Source organism: Clarias gariepinus, chromosome 21 (genome assembly GCF_024256425.1).
Source record: "Clarias gariepinus isolate MV-2021 ecotype Netherlands chromosome 21, CGAR_prim_01v2, whole genome shotgun sequence".
Classification (NCBI taxonomy): domain Eukaryota; kingdom Metazoa; phylum Chordata; class Actinopteri; order Siluriformes; family Clariidae; genus Clarias; species Clarias gariepinus.
In genome coordinates this window covers 24,764,383-24,786,622 of record NC_071120.1, presented here as the reverse complement: position 1 = coordinate 24,786,622, position 22,240 = coordinate 24,764,383, and the positions used below count along the sequence as shown (strand labels likewise).

At 35.8% G+C, this 22,240-nt stretch overlaps 1 protein-coding gene across 1 annotated transcript in view; it reads right to left on the bottom strand.

Annotated features, from left to right (window-relative positions):
* Positions 1–11,232: 11,232 nt before the first annotated feature.
* Positions 11,233–22,240, bottom strand: part of LOC128509569 (calcium-binding protein 7) — a 39,984-nt gene continuing 28,976 nt past the window's right edge. Inside the window, exons 2-5 of the mRNA XM_053481346.1 lie at positions 16,346–16,489; positions 13,459–13,571; positions 12,355–12,505; positions 11,233–12,131 (exon numbers count right to left, since the gene is read on the bottom strand). Of these exons, the coding sequence (XP_053337321.1) occupies positions 12,001–12,131; positions 12,355–12,505; positions 13,459–13,571; positions 16,346–16,489 (539 nt within the window). The 3' untranslated portion in view covers positions 11,233–12,000. The remainder of the gene's footprint in view (positions 12,132–12,354; positions 12,506–13,458; positions 13,572–16,345; positions 16,490–22,240) is intronic.

Here is a 22,240-nt window from a genome sequence, read left to right as displayed (position 1 = left end):
ATATCCTCAACGTTATTCACGTAAAGCATTCTGTTTTGAACTTTGCCTCAACAACTTGCTTGCTTTGTTGCATGTCAATTGAAAAGCTCTGCCTCCCATATAAACATTTAGACATTTCAGTCTGGAGGTGTGTCTTTGGAAGTAAAATGGAAAGAAAGAGTGCGTGTTTGTTAGGAGAAAAAATATACACTTTTCTGAATGACAGTTTCTCTGAATATCTGTGCTGTTATCCTGAAATGTGTGTATGGAATAAAAAAAATCATCTAACGTTTTTATTCTCGGGAAAGTACTAAACCAGTCTAGACACGCTTGTGCACCTTTATTCTCTAAAAAGTAGGTCAGGACCTATGAATATACATGAAATGATATGAAATCATCTTTGAAGATCTTTCTGCATTTGCAAAAGCAAAATGAATGATATTTCAGTAGCTTGGATACATTATTGCGTTCTGAGAGATGTATTTACAGTATTAATATCTCTTAAAATATGACTACTACCCACAAGAACAATAAAATCTCATTTTAAAACTGAATATTTCTGATTTAGCAAATTTTATAATATTATATAATATATAATAAAATTATATAATATTTAATTGTCACTTATCTAAATATTTAAAACTTATATCATATTAGTTTCTATATTAGTCTATACTAGTAGACAGTCATATTAGTAGATGGTATTCTATATTTGATGTATAATTTGAAATAGACTATCACTTAACTAACCTCCTGTAATCAAATGATAAAAAAGCATCAAGAAGTATTCTTAAAAAAAATCTTACATCACTAGGTGCATTTTAAAAAAACAAACAAACAACAAAGCAATCTATTTGTCCTAGCTGTTTTAGGCTTAGTAATTAAAAAACAATTAAAGAAATGATAGAAATGAAAATGATGATGATAACTATTGTCATTATTGATGATTACTGAGTCCCACTCGTATTGACTTATGACCTTCAGCCCACAATCAGCCATCTGAATATAATTACACTAATTTGTTTGTAATCACACTACTACATTTACATGTACTACACACAATAACCTGCACTCATTGTTTTCACCTCAGCGCAGTCTCTAATGTATCCAAGCCTTTCTCTGACACTTTCCGGCCATTTGCTATTGATCTGACTTTAAGTCACTGTGTGCCTCTGTCCTCTGCGTACTGCCCAGCACTTTTATTTGGAAAAGGTATGACATTTTATTAAAAATAAAAACAAATTGTATCTATTTTGTCGATAGTCTATTTCAAGACTATTTCTAAGATTAACATTTGTTGAATGGCTCGTGTAAATAATTTGAGAATATTAAAAGAAATATTTGTTTTAATAATATTTGTTTAGATCATTTGTGTACTCTAGCTATACAATGATCAGATTTACATTAATTTATGCTGGGCGTAAAAGTCCTGACTAAGGTGACTTAAGTTTAACTTATGAATTTAAAACTATTGAATAAATTGTATTTTGTAATTTGCATAACCATTTTTGCCTAGGGTTTTTTTTTTTTATGCTACATTTTTCATTGTTTTGGTACAATATGTTCAGTTACAAGCAAAATCAGAAGTACTTCCAAACACCATCAGCATTAGGTGTTTTTTCACTATTTCTCTTATTTTTCTCTTATCTCTTATACAAATATTTATTATCCATTAAGCACCATACCTAAGGCAAAGCATGGTGGTGGCAGCATCATTCTATAAAGCTGGCTCTCTTAAGCTGGACCTGGGGCTGTAGCCACAATAGAGGAAAGAAATGATAGCTCCTAATACCAGTTAATTATGGCATAAAACCTGCAGGCCTCTGTTAGACAGCTAAACAAAACATTCACTTTATCACATAACAACACCCGAAGGCACAAGTCCAGGGAAATGCTTAGGAAGGGGGGAAAATTACATTAGTCTTAGAATGGCCGAATTAGAGTTCAGGTCCAAATCATAGAATGATTTGAAAAGGCTGAACGCAAGAGTTCTCCATACAATTTCATTGATCTGAAGTATTTTTGCAAGGAAGGGTTAGGCTTGTTCATTCTGGTGAAATCTTTTTAAGGGTATGTTACTGTTTAAAATTATTGTCTGAAGATTTTGCAAGTGCACAATTATCATCAGAGTCTGAAAATCAACACCAGATTCCTGGATCCTGACTCACTCCTGCAAAATATCTATCACTATTTTTAAAGTGGTTGCAGAAAACATGGATGGAAAAATCCGCTTTCATATTTAGATCTTTGATTATGTGAGCATTTTGGAGAACGTCATGTTTTATGTATAACACTTATACTGTAATACATAAACATACATGTATGTTAGTTGATTATAGCATTATTTTGCTATAAAAAGTCATTATTTGACATTTCTCATTTAAGTATTGTTAGGGAGTCATATGTCCTGATACTGTTTTTGATATGAATGTGTTAACTCTCCTACGCTCCGCTTTTCTCTGTCTCTCTGTATCTTTGATCCCAATGCTTCACCCTCTTCCTCCACATTTCTTATATAGCAGTACATCCTATGGCTCGCTGCCAGTTGATTGTAAAATAAAACTTCCCCTGTTTTTGTTTTCCCAGCTCATTCTGTTCTGAACTAGTAACAGATGGACATGATCTATGTATATTTGTATTCACTCAGGGTATGGCCTTAGACTTTCTTTTCTGTAAATAAATCAGAGATCATTTGACATATTGTGCGTGTTTGTATTTCACTCCTAGTCGGTAAGCGTGTCAGAGATGACTGACCAGCCATATCGGAACATGGCGGACACATCATGCAATTCTTCTGGTGCTACCATTTAAACCTAACAAGTATGATCTCAGATTCCTAGCCTGTTGCCTTTTGTTTAGTTTTTTAGTACAGGTTGCCAGATATTAGATGGAAGTGATCTTTCAAGATTACTGTCTTCGCTGAAGTCATTCAGGATTCTCAGAACTATATTGAGCACTGATATTGATCTGCTGTGCAGAGATTCTTTTAGTTCTTTACTATAGACTAAACCCCTGCATCTGATCAAACTGCTCTGCACAACAAATTACTACATTCCAAAACTGTGTATTATTGAAATATTTTTTAAGAATGGTAGTCTGTAGCATTATAAACCTGAAATATGAAGATGAATATTAAATCATGTATCCGTCATGATTTATTTAATTCTATACATATTAAGTTGTGCCTTCTAAGGCTGTTTTCTGTCCTCTTTTTTGTCCGTTAATATAATGGGTATCATAGAAAATGCATAGAGTTGATGTGATAACACAAGGAAGCTGTTCTGGTGTACATAAACTGTGAAATTAATGCTATAGGCAACTATAGGCCACCAGAACAGCTTTCTTGTGTCATCACATTAACTCTATGTATCCTTGGAACTGTATTACAACAATGAATACTTTTAAACATGATGCTGGAGAGTGCAGTTTAATACTTTACTGCAAAATCTCCCGCAGGTGCTCAATTGGGTAAGTGCAAAGACCATAGCCTTTACATGTGATTTAAACCATTTTCATTTTCATAAAACCATTTAGTAAGCTATTGTGCCCTGTGGGTGTGCGAGGTCATCCTGGAAGAGACCACGATCAGTCTAAAGAACTTTATATTGATTTACTGTGACATTTTGCAGTAAAGAGGCAAGTGGAACCAAACAATGCAAGAAAAATAAATTAATGCCCCCAAGGTACACCTATTTTTTTCTTCTGTCATACTTTTATACATACTCATGAATCATATAAGCAGATTAGACAAATGCATCCACACAAACAATCATGAGTTTATATGTATGAATCTAAGTGATGTACATGAAGCAGAAGGGCATTTTTTTACCACCTTAAAATACTGAGGTATGTGATAAGAATTTGTTTGTATCTCGTATTCACCTGTTCTTTAGAATCAGATCTATACACCACACACTGAAGAGTTATCGAAAAAATTGTGAGAGGTGTTGACAAACTAACATGCACTCATATCTCATGTTGTGTTATTACAAAAGTGTATAGCACTGCATTCGGCCAGACGTCTGGCCTTTTTTATTCGTCAGATACAGTATTACAGGAAGACGCCGTAAACACACTTTACAGGCTGAACCCAACACGTACATATCACATATCAGATTTACCCAAGCTCAGAAAGAGCATGTTGAGGTGCATCGATAAATACATTTATGGGGGAAGAAAATTAAAAGAAAGCAACAAAAATAATATACATGTCATCCAAAATAAGACTAAACAGAGGTCTGCATAAAATTTTTGTAAAGAAAGATCATTGAAAATAATAGTCAAAAACGTGTCTGTGTAGAGCAAATTAAAAAATGAACAACATTCAGCACAGTTAATACGTATCTCAAGTATTCACATATTTAAAAGCAGGAACTGCCTTTGACAAACGTTTGTATTTTTATCCCACAAAACTACACAAGGATAAGCCTTACATCCAACCTGTTAGGCCTGCTTTAAATATTGCCATCTTTTGAACAAATAATTATTTTCGACATGTACATACTGTATATTTCCTACAAACATAAACATTTATGTAATAGAAAACTCATTTAGTATATACAGTATATCTACAGTAATCATTGATCCAATGACAAAGTAAATTAATTAAACTTGTGTATAACAATATTTTAAAGTGCAATAAGAAAATAAAATATCCCACTGGTCTTGTTCAGCTCTTGCACCTTGAAATCTTAGATAGCTTACAGGTTTGTACACAGTTGTCCATATATGCAGTACCTGCCTCAACAACCGATGTATTGCTTCAGCGCATATAGAACACCAATGGGACAGATAACACAACCCATGACAAAGCATGTACTGTATGTTTCAAGAAATGCTGATGTCATACATGAGGTTTTCTTGAGGTGCTGTTATGCAAACTTTTGCTTTAACATACACATATTCAGCAGTTTATCCTTTGGAAAACACTCTCATTAACCATTATAGAGATCATTCACATGTATCATTTCACCTCACACATTTACACAGAAATGCTCTGATATACCATTTCGCATCACATATTTACACAACACTACTTTGATTTGTCATTTTACCTCACACATTTACATAAAACTGCTTTACCATTTACCTCACACATTCCCCACACATTCACCCAACACTGCTCGGATTCACCCTTTTACCTCACTAATTTTTACCTTTTTACCTCAGAAATGTTCACAAAACCACTCTGATTTACCATTATCTTAGACACTCACATAAAAACCGCTCTGATTTTCCATTTTACCTCAGATGTTCACACAAAACTGCTCTGATTTGTCATTTTACCTCACACATTAACACAAAACTATTGATTTACCATTTTACCTCAGATATTTTACCTCAGAATTTACACAAAACGCTCTGATTTATTATTTTGCCACAGACGTAACATAAAACCACCCTGATTCGCCATTTTACCTCAGACATTCACATAAAACCACTCTGATTCACCATTTTACCTCAGACATTCACATAAACCACTCTGATTCACCATTTTACCTCAGACATTTACATAAAACCACCCTGATTCGCCATTTTACCTCAGACATTCACATAAAACCACTCTGATTCACCATTTTACCTCAGACATTCACATAAACCACTCTGATTCACCATTTTACCTTAGACATTCACATAAACCACTCTGATTCACCATTTTACCTCAGACATTCACATAAAACCACTCTGATTCACCATTTTACCTCAGACATTCACATGAAACCACTCTGATTCACCATTTTACCTCAGACATTCACATAAACCACTCTGATTCACCATTTTACCTCAGACATTCACATAAAACCACTCTGATTCACCATTTTACCTCAGACATTCACATAAACCACTCTGATTCACCATTTTACCTTAGACATTCACATAAACCACTCTGATTCACCATTTTACCTCAGACATTCACATAAAACCACTCTGATTCACCATTTTACCTCAGACATTCACATGAAACCACTCTGATTCACCATTTTACCTCAGACATTCACATGAAACCACTCTGATTCACCATTTTACCTCAGACATTCACATAAACCACTCTGATTCACCATTTTACCTCAGACATTCACATAAACCCACTCTGATTCACCATTTTACCTCAGACATTCACATAAACCACTCTGATTCACCATTTTACCTTAGACATTCACATAAACCACTCTGATTCACCATTTTACCTCAGACATTCACATAAAACCACTCTGATTCACCATTTTACCTCAGACATTCACATGAAACCACTCTGATTCACCATTTTACCTCAGACATTCACATAAAACCACTCTGATTCACCATTTTACCTCAGACATTCACATAAACCACTCTGATTCACCATTTTACCTTAGACATTCACATAAACCACTCTGATTCACCATTTTACCTCAGACATTCACATAAAACCACTCTGATTCACCATTTTACCTCAGACATTCACATGAAACCACTCTGATTCACCATTTTACCTCAGACATTCACATAAAACCACTCTGATTCACCATTTTACCTCAGACATTCACATGAAACCACTCTGATTCACCATTTTACCTCAGACATTCACATGAAACCACTCTGATTCACCATTTTACCTCAGACATTCACATAAAATGTCCTGATTTACCATTTTACACAAAAACACACACATTCACAAATGCAACACATACACACTGATTTATGAAAAATTTAACCAATGTATTCAAGATTTATACCGCTCACACAGTCACATTCACCATTTTACCTCACACAAAACACAATCACACTTTTTCTGAGGTAATGATTTTTTATATTCACACAAAACTCTAATGTTCATCATTATATTTCAACATTTACCATTAGATTTAATTTATGCGAACATGAGAGATTTCATCAGTTTATCAGTTTGAGTGAGGTAAAACTAGTGAAGCTAATATAAGAGCACATTTTGTGTATCTGTGAGGTAAAGTGTCAGGGCCAATGCCTTTTCTCTTATATTAGATGTAAATCACCGACTGTCAGAGCAGTGTGTGTACATATACAGTAAAAACTATAATTTGATCCGTTGCCTAAACAGCACCTCATAGCCATGCCCACTTCGTACTTGGCCAACATCTGTTTCTAAACTGAATGACGTACTGTACATGCACCATACACCATACACTCTCTTGTAATCATTCTTATTTTATACAAGTCCAACATGTCTCTTTTATCTTAATATATTTCCACACAGAAATATGAAAAGTGTTTCAGCTAGCACAGTAACACAATACCTACGATAATTAACACTGCTGTGCCCTCACCCTAACACACTAGATTCTGTTTGAAAACAGTGATCATGCCCTTTAAATATGTATCTATTGCATATTTTATCTAGACCAGTCCATCTGATTTAAACTATCATTATCGACCGAATGTGTCAAATAATCAGAAAGCTGGCTGTAAGGTCCAAGAGACTGTTATTTCCTGACTTTCACTGCAGCAGTCAGGATGTCATCAGTACTGTTTCCTAAGTAAAATTAAGTAAATAGCTACCTATTAGTTATGCAACAACATTGTAAAAGTCTTAAGAAGCTCTGACTGTAGTTCTGCTACAAATCCCAGATTTATATTATTGCAATTGTATTGATGTTTTTTATTTCTGAAGTTAACATCTAAATTTATGATTTAGAGATTTTATTATAGAAACTTTACATAAATTATCTCTAATAATAAACATTTTTAAGTGATACTTCTTAATCAAATGCAATAGTTGATATTGTGAATCTTTTTTTTGTTTTACTTTTTTAAAGCTTTCATGCATTTGGTGATTGGGCTTTGTCGTTTAAGGTTTCTAAGTCACAAGCTGCATTTTTTTGTCTTGAAAAATATGCAAATAACCGCTAATACTGTAGCTATTAAAATGCAAATGATGGAACCAATTTGGAGTGGTGTAAGGGGAAGTACTGTTATGGTAAACTAAGCAATTGAGTAAATTAGAACAGTCCTCATTACACGTTATCAGTCTGTTAATGTAAATACTAAGTGTTAGACTTATAATAGTAAATCCTGTGTGAAAAATATATCTTTAGAAATTTGTACTGCAGATTTACTACATAATGTATAACTCATAAATGAAACAGTTCTTGGTCATGGATTCAGGCTGTCGGACCTTGCTATTTATACAGCTGGGAGTTTATTAATCCAATGTCGTCTTCTTTATACCCTAGACAAACGCGTAGCATATTTTGTGTGTGTGATTTGCACTGCAGTGATTTTACACTCCGTCTGCTGTCAGTGGGTCACACTGCACACAGATTCAGAAAACATCGACAAAAAATCTGCTAGATTTGACTGAGAAATACAATGATGGAAGCCCCCAGCTCCTTTTTTTTCCCCAGACAATATTCAAAATATAGGACATGCATCATGAAGAATCCCAGACTGTACAGAATACTACATCATAAATAACAGGGTGAATTTCCTCTAATGGGTATTTACTAGAGCTGTGCAATTTAATTATTCAAAGAATGTTAATTATATTTCGCTGGTCAGTTCAATTAAACTTTCAAGCGTTAAATGGATAATCTTTTAAAAAATATACCAAAGCTTTTGCACAAAATACAAAAAGCTTCCATCTTTAACAAATACTTTCATTTTGCAAGACTGGCCTGGAGTGTGGAGCAGAATATTGTCAGGAATTGATCAGCATTTTATATAAAACATGACATCTAAACATTAAACAACACAAGCTACACAGAGTTCTAATGCTTATTATATACTTATATATTCTTATAAATATATCAGTTTGAAATAAATTAGAAAGTTCATGTTTGTGTTGTTAAATCAAAACAAAATGCCAAAAATTCCAATTGAATTGGATTTATAGTGTATTTATAATTCATAGCTCTAGTATTTACCCACTTGTAAAAATATATATTCTGGAATACAATCCAAAATATAAAGTATGAACATACTGTAATACTGTATATTTCAATACATTACATTATATATATTTTTAATGCTGATAGAATATATTTGAGTGTATTTTCACTATATTACATTGTGTCTCGACAGTCGTAAATTATTAAAGTCTTTCCTGAAATCACAGTAAATTGTTGGTAAGATGCACTTAGTGCAATCGTCTAGCTTCGTGTTATCTCCGACACGCCACGGTCATGCATCAACAGTGCAAAAGTAGTTATGGGTAAGGACAGAAAACAATTACTGTACATAGGATTAAATGTTTGGATTATGCATAGTGATTTGCAGATGAAGTATTTTATGCTGTTATTATTTATATAGGGCGAAAGTGAGTTTGGCCAAAAATAAAAAATTAAAACAGAGGGATTTTATTATTATTATTATTATTATTATTATTATTATTATTGTTATTAATATTGGTGCTTTCTTGCTTATGTGATGTTGTCATTATGAGCCTAATGTAAAAGTTCTGAAGTTCTAAGTTCTGAAAGCTTATAGCTACCACTTGTAAGCTGGATTACAAGCTAAAATCGTATCTGAGCTATATTACTAGAAAATTCGGCACACTTAGGAGGCTCTCTTTCCCTATTTAATAATACTATAGTTAATCATTTTCCTAATCTTTTGCTTTAAGAAGTTTTGCGGGCATCCCTAACTACAAACACTAAGCTGACAAGGTTGCAGTGGTAATTTATGTATTGTTGGCATTCATCAATATATGAAATGAAATATAAAGACAGCCAATGTTACAGATACTTTTGTAAATCTGTCAAGTATGTTTGGATCAGTTTGACTTTTGAAAATATTCTACAACACAATTGTAATATAGTTAAGAAAATTGGGGCATTTGTTCTACCTCATGGACACCAAATGATGCTGTAAGTAAGAAAGGAATTTGGCTTCCCAATGGAGCTATGATTGTTTGGTCAGTTTTTTACATTTTTAACTGGTGTGTCAGAAACCAGATAGGCGAGACAGTTCGAGATAGTAAACAACTTGTGTGATGATTTAGACACAAATAAACTCATGGTTATAAATCTCCATTACTTGTAAGCACCACTAACCTCATAGCTTTAGTCAGTGCAAAATTTCACTTCTGGCCAAATATAAAGAGAGTTTCTTGAACCAGACATCCTTCTTTTTTCCCAGAAACAGAGAACCAGCCGTTAACGTCTCTTGAGACTGTGATTTCTTTTATTGTGTGTGCATATGTCTATCAATGAAAGAGAAGCTGTACAACCCCTTAAAGCAATCGTTATCCTGCTGCTTTCATGTCTTGATCAAATCAAGCATGCTGCTGTACACCTTGAAGTCCTGAGTTTGACCCAATCTTTCATCTTTCACATTACAATTTCTTTCATGTTATTTTGTAAAAGAGCATTTTAGCCTTTTAAAGTCCTTGTCAACACGTTTTTGAAATTTAAAAGCTATTTACTAAAGATTTGAAGTGCTTTCCATCTGATGGGAAAGTGTGTGGGTGTGTTAAGCTGCATAATGTTAGGTAGTTGTATCTCTTTGACAGAAGTGCCAGTGGAAGATAAGCTAAAATATTAAACATTAACAAAATTATTGTTGTACATATATTTTGTATATATATACTGTACATCCTTGTGACTAAGGGATAATAAGAATAATAAACTTTCTACTGTACTAAGCCTTCCCCCTACTGTCATTTAAAGTAACAAAAAACATAATTCTTTTGGACATATAAACAGTTAAGGAACATCATGTATTTTTAAAGCTTTTTGAAATGAGCCTGCTTGAAAAGAAGAAAAACTTTCGTACCACAAATGTAATAACCAATTGGAATCACTGGATCAGTTACCAGTAGATTTGTGGTTTGTTTGGGTGGATGGCTGGCTGATTGATTAGTCGTTGATTTGCTGATTTATTGGTTGGTTGGTTAGTTGGTTGGTTGGGTGATTGCTTGGGTGGTTGATTGGGGAGGTTAATGGTACTTGGTTGGTGGATGATTCATTGGCTGGTTGATTAATTGGCTGGTTGATTAGGTGGTTGATTGGCTAATTGGTTGACTGGTTGATCACTTAACCGTTTAATTAAATGGTTGGTTAAGTGGCTGGCTGATAGGTTGGTTGGTTATGTTTTACTTTCAGTGACTATGTATATGAGGTCAAAATTGTTACAAAACTATTTCGCTAATTGCAGAAAAAGAGCCACTACAATTTTAATAAGTGCTATTTTAAGGTTACTTACTTATTCTGATATAATCAACATAATCAGACTTCATCCACGTATGTATGATACAGCCACACTCAAACCAATTTGAACAAAAATTAATGTAAAGACCAGTTAGAAGTTAATACACTATAGCTGATATTTAAAAAGCTATTAATACAATTAATTGAAATCTCAAGGGTCATCAACTTCGGTTCCCGGTTCCAAAGAAACACAAAACCTTAATATATCACCACAACAATACTTCAGGGCTGCTGTGCCCCCCTTTGGCAGTGTAAAATATTACTACAATGTGCTCAGTGCAACAGGTAAGAAAGCACAGTACCTGACAAACAACAAATAACAAATACACACAAACACTATACAACATGAGCATATCCTGAACAGCCCTTGTAGTCATGCACATGGATTAACAAACTGTATAGAGGCTATTTCCAGTCTAAAGATGACATCCTTGACTCCTCCACTGGCATACAGATAAAACAACAGATGCTATAAGACTACTGAAAGTCCATGCATCACTTCATTACTTCATGCACTGAAGGAGGAGGAGAGTCCTGGGTTGGAGGTTTCCATGCATCTTGGACATCAAGGCCAATGAGAAAGTAGAGTTTCTCAAATCACATGAACTGATCAGGATGTGGATCCAATCAAACAGTCTTTTTTTTTTTTTTTACTTTAATTGCAGTCTGTATATAATATATTCCATTCAGTACTTATTACAAATTTGCAATTAAATGAATAACAAATTGAATCACAGCACTGTCAGGTTGTTTGTTTGGACTCAGTTTGTCAATTCTTGTGGTCATGTAATTTGTTTAGTTTACAGTGTTGCTTGCAGTCAATGTTGAATGTTCACAGGTTTGTGAGTGATCGCCAACGTTATTTCATGCCACTGCGGAGCACCTGATTGGCCGCGATGAGCATAACACTGATGATGAAAGCGATGGCAAAGGCGCAAATCAGACTCTTCCTTACACACGTCTGTTTCACCTGCTGTGTCGGACTCTCCGCTAAGTAAAGAGAGGGATGAAGACAAAAGGCAGAAGACACAGTAGACCAAATGATCACCAAGTTTTCTCTAATAGTGCAGTGGGTTATTGGTAAATAGCAGAAAGACTGAAATTACAAAAATGACCAAGGAAAGAAACCATGCAGAATTCATCTCAGCCTTACATCAAGCAGCTCACAATGAAAATCAAAAGATTTTGAGTTTTAATCATGGCAAACGCTTACAATCAATATCCACTTGGCAGTCCTCCGGGTTCTCGATGTGGTTCTCCTCTGTCATGATGATGGTCTCGATGTCTTTCATGGTCAGGTGATCGCAGAACGTCTCGTAAAGGAGACGCTTCAACTCATCTACGGTGAGCTTCTGCATGTCGCACTATAAAAGAAGACGAAAGAAAATTGTACCTTATAGTAAAATTACACATAGATAAGATCTTTATAACACCTGACATTAACGACTGTTTTTGTCTTGCTGGATGTAATACTTAAGACAAGTGACTACTACTCAGGGAGGGCCGAAGGCTATCACGTGTTTCCTCCGCACCATGTGACACTGGCCAAACGCATCTTTTCGAACTGCTCATTCGCACACCATTAGGGCGACATAACACTCTGGGAGGACAGCGCTATCCACTTCTTCCGCTTGCGCGGAAGCCCATGATTGGCTCTAGAGCCGTGATTGATGTGAGCGCTAAGTGTCTCCCCTCCCACCCCACCGAGAGAGTTCGGCCGATCAGCTCTCTCTTGGGCCCCGGCTGCTGGAGGTTAATTGAACTAGTGATCTCCAGATGATAGGGCACGCACTTTGCCACTCGGGGGCCATCAAATTTTGCAAATTATTGTAGGTGCCAAAAAAATTGTGTCCAAGTTAGTATACCAGTTTAAGGTTTCCTTTTTACCCTTTCTACTTTTGTCTTGGGATTATTACAAGAGTAGCACAGCTGTCACACACACACCCACACACACCTGTAAACCCCAGTGCACAGTTAAGTGTGTGAGGACCTTCTGCTTCTTAGGGTCTAGGGATTCGCTCAAGGACACAACAGTGCAGAGCTGTGACAGGAAACCTTAACTAGCTCCCTTAAGCGATGTCACACCTGCTGCTTAAACTTAAAATAAAAAATAAAAAAACTCAAACTCTGCTGGACTGTAAATAAAAATATTAATTTTCACATCAACCAAGGTGCCTTAAAAACCATTCATGAATAGAAATAAGAGGCGCCTCTTTATTCGACTGCTTGATGAACACAACATGTCAGGGTGGATACTTAGCCAGAACCGACTGTGCTTCATGTCAGTTTTAATAAGACAGAGTCGCTTATTAATTACCTTCCAGAACACGGAGTCGAAATCTGTGCCGTTGAACTTGTCAGGCATCCCAGCCGCGGAGATCTTCGGCCCAAGGAGTGTCACAAACTCCTCAAAGTCCACTTGGCCATCTCCTGAGAGAGTCAATAAAGCAGAACGAAAGAGAGGAAGAAATGCTTGAGCAAATATTTTTTCAAATATAGTATAAGGGGCAGGAAATACACATTTTGGTGTTAGATACAGTATCTTCTACTCTAAACCCAGATGATTTAAAGACTAAATGGGATTAAAGGTGCATTTATTATTTGTGCAGGTAAAAGTTTAGGTGATGTTTATTTAAATATAATTAAAGGACATTTTAAAACTGGATGAAATTTGTAGGTTGCAATAAAGTATTGTTATTTTGATGTCTAGAGTATAGTTGGAAACAGTGATATACTTTGTCAGTGTGTGTAATATGTGTGTCAGACAGGTCAGCTGCACTGGTGGGTATTGTCTTATTCAAACAACAAAGTACTAGGGAACACGTAGCGTTAACATGATGCTAACATGGTATAGACGATGAGTGAGTGAGTGTACTAAATGATTGACAAGGTGGCTCAGAGCCTACTACAGTTGTTCCTCTGGACATTCAGCAAGTGGAACGCCTGATCCCTGAAAATCAACAGATAACTTGTCGCCAGCTTACGGAAGACACACATCTGTCTGTGGGAACTGCACACACAATCCCAAACTGGCACATTACAGGAGCTTGGCTGGAAGTTATTGCAACATCCCCCGTAAAGTCATCTCAAGTCATCTCTACATGTTTGAGCCATTAAAGGAGTTCCTGGGAGACCAGTATTTCAGACGGAAGCAGGCAATCTACCTTGATGGTATACAAGCACTAGTGAAACTCTGGGATAAGTGCATGAGTGTAGAAGCGGATTAAATAGAGAAATAAAGGGGGTTCTTACTCTCAGAACTGTGTTCTGTTATTCTGCACAATCAAAAGTCCTGATGTTGAATTGAACACACCTCATAGAACAGAATGAAGCAGAATTGACAGGGTTTAGGTGTTGTTAGATGTTGTGAAAAAGTCTACAGGTGAAAAAAAAAAAAGTTTTGTGTACTGTAAAGTAACAGACTACATGAACTCTTTTTACAACAGTTGATTAAATAGTTTTAACTTTTGGAATATAATAACAATGTGGGGTTTTTTTTTCGTTGAATTTAAATTATTTATATCATTTTTAGAGTAAATCAAAAATAAAGCAGTTTACTACCGAAAGGTTACACTCCATGCAGCGATGTCTGAGACAAAGAAGACAGATGAGTATCCCTCACTCTATTTATCAGCTATTTATCATCTTTAACCACTTTAAACCAAATGAGCCAAAACTTGTGGCAATATTGTCAGTTCACAGCTCAACATCTAACCATTAGTTGGGTGAGTGTGTTAGACTCGCATCAGGTACAGTGGGGCAAAAAAGTATTTAGTCAGCCTAAATTTAGTCATTTATAAATTCTTTAAAAATCCTACAATGTGATTTTCTGGATTTTTTTTCTTATTTTCTCATAGTTGAGGTATACCTATGATGAAAATTACAGGCCTCTCTCATCTTTTTAAGTGGGAGAACTTACACAATTGGTGGCTGACTAAATACTTTTTTCCTCACTGTAACTATATACCTAGAAAAATATATGACTTGAAATGGACTAGCTACAGTAGCAAACTAGCAACCATACATGCTACTGAAACCGTAACAGCATTTAGCTGGTAAGTTAGCAAGCTGCTCAGGAGTCATTACATGTAAGTTTGGTCATAGAGGTGGTGTTTGATTAAATATATCTCACTTGATTAGTTAACAGACAATGAATCATTGGATACAGAACATTGTTGGATTGGTTCTGTCACCATGCTCAAAAATCCTTTGTAAAGTAATTATTCAAGCATTTTTACACCTGATGCTTAATTACTTTTATTGGATGCATGTTTCTGATCAGTTTTACGCTACTGTGAATAAATACTGTGCACATTAAAGAGTTTGTATGTTCTCTCCTAGTGCTTGGTGGGTTTCCTCTGGGTACTCTGGTTTCCTCCCACAGTCTAAAGACATGCAAATTAGCCTAATTGCCATTTCCAAATTGCCTATAGTGTGTGGGTATGTGTGTGCCCTGTGAGGGACTGGCATCTCATCCTGCCTCGTACCCTATGGCTCCTGGGATAGGCTCCAGGCCACCAGCGACCCTGAATACAGGATAAAGTGGTATAGATGATGAGTGAGTGAGATTAAATGGGAGCAAATGTTTTACTGTAACAGGCTGCAAATTGTCTAATAATACATTCCAAAAATTGGCTATTTACTGTATGTAACAACCCCATCAGCAACCTCATTTCCCCTCTCGTCTGTTCCAACCACTCAGCATTCAGCATCACCAGTATACTAATCACCAGCCTGATCATCTGTCATCATCTGCTCGTGTTTCTCACCGATTTATGCCTTAAGTTAGATGGGTTTTATGCTTAAATTATTTATAGGTCACTGTGTGATTTAACAACAACAACAAAAAAGAATTCCTTCGAAACTGCTCAGGTAAAGGGACTGGACTGAAAATCAAAGATGAAACCTTGCCAAAAATGAGAGTCAAAAACATCTTTCAAGCAGTCTTAAGAACAATTTTTTAGAACTACAGTAAAAATACAGGAAAGTCTGGCTTTTAGGAAGCAAAATATGAAGAAATGATGGGTGGGCTTAAGGCTTCCACAGTCCTGTATGTGAATTATTATAATAATATCAGTACTTAAACTTTTTTTCCACACTATTTATCCAAATGTCCTCTACTTGCTTCTTTATGAATGGAAGGAGCTAATGCATATTAAAAATAGTTCAGTATGAAATTTGTTTGTGTTTGTGGTTTTCCTTACCATCCATGTCCAATCTCTGGATGATGACCTCCAGCTCCACTTCATTTGGCATGTAACCCAGAGAGCGCATGGCCATGCCCAGCTCCTGCTTAGAGATAAAGCCGTTTCCATCGCGATCAAATACCTTAAACGCTTCCCGAATCTCTGAGGAAACAAAAAGATCAATAACACACAAAAGAAAGGGAATATACTGTATAAAACTCTAAAAGATGTTTAATATCAGTCCTGTTGAAGGATCTGCAGGAGATGTTAAAATGAGACAGATATTAAAGTCAGGCATGATGCACTAACTCAAAAACAGTACCCGTTTATTTTCATAAGATAGTCACACATGTCTAAATGTGCCAAAACGACTTGTATTGGATAAAGATCTGTCTGATAGAATCCATAACCTACAAGCAAGTAGTAGACCTTCATTTATATTCATCATTGTCAGGTCACAAGTTATAATATTGGGATCATAATTATGAAATATGTGGCACTTATGAAGTATGTGCCAGCCCCAAGTGCTTTTAACATTCAGAATATTTTTTTAATGGTATGTGAACAGCGATATTAATGGGCTGTGACACGCTGTTTCCGATATGAGCTTGATAAACGACCACAGTACTGAGAGTGCAAATAAAACCAAATCTATTTATACGGATGGGTGACGATTTAAAGGAGGGAAAAACAGTGGCTTTGTCATGCTGTGCGGGTAGAAATAGGCCGCCGGACACAGTCATATAACAAGCAAGTGACAGAAGATGGGACGGAAACAGGACCGGATCAGAAACAAAAACAAACTGTCACCATGGCGCCTGAACCGTAAGACAAAAAGAGAATACATGACCGAATATGTCATGAAATGAGAAGTATTTAGTATTTAAAACTAGAATATATTTATACAAATACATTCGGCTCATTCAGCATTTAAAATCGAAACTTCAGTATAAAGGTCAGTCTCAAGTGTTGCAGCTGAACTCAGCGAAGCAGGATATTGGTTATGCATGAAAAGTGTACATCATTTACACCTCAATCTGTTCTTCAACACGTCAAATGTTTAAGTAAGGAAACAAATGTTTCGTGGCATTCTGTTATAGGATAATAATCAGCAAAAGAGAAGCAGAATTATGTTAACAGTAAAATAGTGGTGTAGTGGTTAGCACTATCACCTTGCACCTTCAGGGTCCGGGTTCGATTATTGGCCAGACTCGATTCCTGTCTCTGTGTGCATGGAGTTTGGATGTTCTCCCCGTGCTTGATGGGTTTCCTCCAGGTACTCTGGTTTCCTCCCACAGTCCAAAGACCTGCAGATTAGGCTAATTGGCGTTCCCAAATCCCCCTGAGTGTGTGAGTGTTTGTGTATGTGTGTGTGCCCTGTGATGGATTGGCACCCTGTCCAGGTTGTATCCTGCCTCGTGCAATAAGTATCCTGGGATAGGCTCCAGGTCCCCGCGACCCTGAATTCAGGATAAAGCGATGAGTGAGTGAGTGGACATCCTCAAGTGATTTATTCCTCTTATACTATGACTATGTTTAATAGTGAAAGTAAGACCATTTCCACACACACCCAATGTGATGAGATCTGATAGGGTTGGAAATAAACAGATGTGTGTCCATAAGAAAACCACTGGTTAGTGAGACTAATCAGAAAAAAGTATTTAATTTGCTGGGGAGCATAAAGATTGAACTTTAGAACAATAAAAAATTGTCATGTGGTCTGACGTGTCCAGATTGACCCAATTCCAGAGTGATGTAAGCATCAGGGTAAGAAGGGAAGCAGATGAAGTGATGCACTCATCATGCATAGTGTCCACTGTACAAGCCTCTGGAGACAGTGTTATGGTCTGGGGTTGCTTCAGTTGCTCAGATCTAGACTCAGCAACGTTATGTGGAAATAAAATGAAGTCAGCTGACGACCTGAATGTACTGAATGACTAAAGGTATGCATTCAGTGGAATGTTTTTCTTCCCTCATGGCACGTGTATATTTTCAGGACAGATTAAAAAAAAAAAAAAAAAAAAAAGTGTTACCCTAGACCCTATTACTGAACAAGAAACCAAATAAGATAACTTTACTGAATACTTATAAACATGAGAAAACAAAAACTCCTGGGGTTCTCCATAAAAAGTCACAGAAATTTTACATTTTGAATTTTCATGTATTTCAAAAAGTGACCTTTAAAAGGATATGAATATTCGCCTGTGTAGGGTAATAATTTTTCCAAAAAGTGTATATATAAAAATATTTAAAAACTGATAAAGTTAAAGGAACATTTATTTAAACATAAATAATAATAATAATAATAATAATAATAATAATAATGTTAGCAAATGTAATTATTTTCCTTATTAACAACCAGAAATGAATAGTAGTACGTATGTACAGTATTTGGAGAAAAGGCATCATTTGGAATGTACTTTATATATTGCAATGTGTTTGGAAGTGATGAGTGACTAAGGAATATATTTTTTTTTTAATCAAGTTTCAATTGTTTCAATATAGAACTGATTACCCCAAGGTATAAGATTTGAACAAAGGAATAAACTTGACTATCTATTTTTTTTCTCTTTTTATTGTTCAGGTCTAAGTGATTTCGGTCATCAGTTACTCGTGTAGAAAAGTCGCAGTGTTTGGCCTTGACCCTGCTGTTTCTACAATAGTGCTGATTTCATATCCGTCCATGCTCCGGCATTCATCCGTCTTCTATATAAAAAGCTCTCTGTGACATTTGTACAAATTCAAACAGACGTGACTGCACACACACGCACACACACATGCACACACACACACACACACGCACACACACAGCCTCAGCATGCACAGGGTCCTTAAAACCTTAACCTTAACACTACCACTGGAAATCCCATCTGCATGTCCAGTGTACAAATGGTTTGAAAAAAAAATGTTTTTTTTAAATGTTACAAACACAATTATTTCCTGCAGCCCGATAACTGCATGTACAACATAATTATCTAAGTAATTATCAAATCTTGTGCATGCTGCAGTAAAAAAATCTAATAATAATAATAATAATAATAATAATGAATAAATTAGAATGTGCAAGATATTGCGAAGTATGACTTAGTGGTTAGCACTGTTGACTCGCACCTCCAGGTTCGATTCCCGCCTCGGGGTCTGTTTGCATGGAGTTTGCATTTTCTCCCTGTGCTTGGTGAGTTTCCTCCGACAGTCCAAAGAAATGCATTTCTTAAGGTTAATGGACGTTCCCAAATTGCCTGTAGTGTGTGAACGTGTGTGTAAGTGTTGAATAATAACAATGGTCACTATTGGCTTTTATGGTCTCTAGTTAGACTAGTTGGATGTTTACTTTGGGGCATTTTCTTCGCAATAATGTGATAAAGAATGTATTAGTTATGTAATTATGGTTTCTTTCTGAATAATTGAATAAATGTAATTAAGATGCAAAATTATACATTTATCATGGCTTTGTGATTCTATGCAATACTGTAAAAAATTATTAATAAAATTTAATATCTAAATCATTGTGGGTTTTCATTTCTTTAAATAGCAGAAATGCAAAAATGCTTTTTCCTCTTTCTAGCATCGCCACATTGGATCATTCGTTCTGCAAGTTTTTGAGATTTCTATCCCTGCATTTGGCCCTGCATTTCCAGGAGCTGGGCACTATACTGTGTATGGGCATATAGTTAGGGACCAACAGTGGCAACCTGGCTGTGATGGGGATCAAACACACAGCCCTCCAATCAGCAAACCAGAGCCTTAAATCCACCTTAAATCCAAATACACCTAAAGTGTTTCCTAATGTATATACTGTATGTGTAAACAGGACATGGCAAATTTTAAACAATTTTTATGTCTCAAGTCTCGTAAGTTATAAAAGTTAAGACTAAGGTCACAAAAGCAGTTTGCGTTTGTTAAGAATCAAATAAAATCAAATACAACAACAATACAGTAAAACAGTTCACATTATTACATCATTACATATTTTACATGCAGCATTGGCCAATAGTATTGGGACAAGTCAAGTTCAAAGTTTTATTAACATTCTTATTGTTTTTCTTTTTAGGTAATGACAATAATGACACTATTCTTTGTAGAGCTGTTTTTCAAGCATGAAAGGCCTGTTTAAGGTCCTGCCACAGCGTCTCAATCAGAGTAAAGACCAGACTTTGATTATGCAAAAAATTCAAATTAGGAAGGAGCAAATACTTTTCACAACGCTGTACATGCAATTAAAAAAAAAACCTATTTTAAAAAATGCCATTTTGGGAATATATAGTTAAGGAGTACATAAAATAAATAAAGGGAAAAAAAACAACATAAATAAATCATTTGCCTGCGTCAGGCAAAGAAAACAACTTGGGAGATTGCAGCAATAGATGGAATTGGTTAAGAACTATCTGATGCAATATTAACACCTGGAAGGAGTGTGCTAAGGTTGAAAATAATCAAGAATGACCAGGATGGGAAGTTGCGTCATAAAAATGGACAGGGCCAAACAATTTCCACCCAGACAATGTAAGGAGAACTCACAGGATTGGGACAAAACGTGCCACAAGAAAACCACTTGTTAGTGAAGACCTCAATTTTCTGGGATCATAAAGGTAGAAATAAAAGGAACGAATTGCCAGAGGTTATACAGACTGTAGACTGTGTCATCATATTGTGCAGAAAAAGGGGAATCCTGTCTGAGTGGCTGATATAAAAGAAATAAAAGGAGTGCACAGTAGAAGCGACTCCATCATGGTGATTAGTACCTATTAAAAAGAGGCCTTGTGGGTCTCGCTAAAGGCAAATCTCCTAAAATAGATTTTAAACATTGAGAGTGTGAATAGAGGGAATGGTGTGTGGGTGAGAAAGCAACTTAGATCAAAGAAAATGAATTAATCTTTCGCTGGCCTCCAATTTTCTTTTTTGTGAGCCCTTTATACAGAATTTAAACCCTTCAAAGAGAGCGTACCTAGTCTTAATCTGTGCTCATGAAGAGACATAGAGAGGAGGGTGTATCCTCTGGCTTCTAGCTGGAAAAGAATCTACTTTTTTTGCTTTTAATGCTCTACTAGCTTCCTGTATACTAAGGTATAAAGAATGTGAAGACTGCATGGTCTAGTACATATATAAACATATATGCAAGTGATGTATATATAAGTGATGTCAAGATTACAGCTACAGTACAAGGTTGGGACTGACTTCATTTACTATTATATAATATTCAATAAAGTCAGTGAGGTGAGAGTAGAAGGAAAAAAATGCTATTAAAAGATTGAGAAATGTACTGTAAGTCTGGACCCACCCACAGTGTAAAGGGTCAATAGATATCAAATTTAAGTTAAGCCTTTATTTGTCACATTTACATTACAGCACAGTGAAATTCCTTCTTCGCATATCCCAGCGTAACTAGGGTCAGAGCGCAGGGTCAGCCATGATACAGCGCCCCTGGAGCAGATAGGGTTAAGGGCCTTGCTCAAGGGCCGAACAGTGGCAACCTGGTGGAGCTGGGGATCGAACCGCCGATCTTCCAATCAGTAACTCAGTGCCCTCTGAGCCACCACTGCCCCTAATTAATTAATTGCAATTGAAACATATTCATAACATAATATCTTCCAAAAAAAAAAAAAAAAACATTATAGCTTAGCATAAAGGACATGAGCAACAAGTTGGGGGGGGGGGGTATTTTCTTATTTAAAAAAAGCTTTCTGTTCAAAGGACAAAAAGCAATAAAGGTTTTTCACACACACACACACACACACTGGAAACTCTGAAAATGTTCCAAATCTAAAAATAACCAAAATAAAATTTAGCATAAAGGTTTTAAAGTGCAACTGGTTATGTGTTTTATTATTTTGGAATATATATATATACATGTAGAATATAATACAAAAAGAAAAAAGACTTCCAGTCCTGAATGGTTATTTGTGTTTGGACACA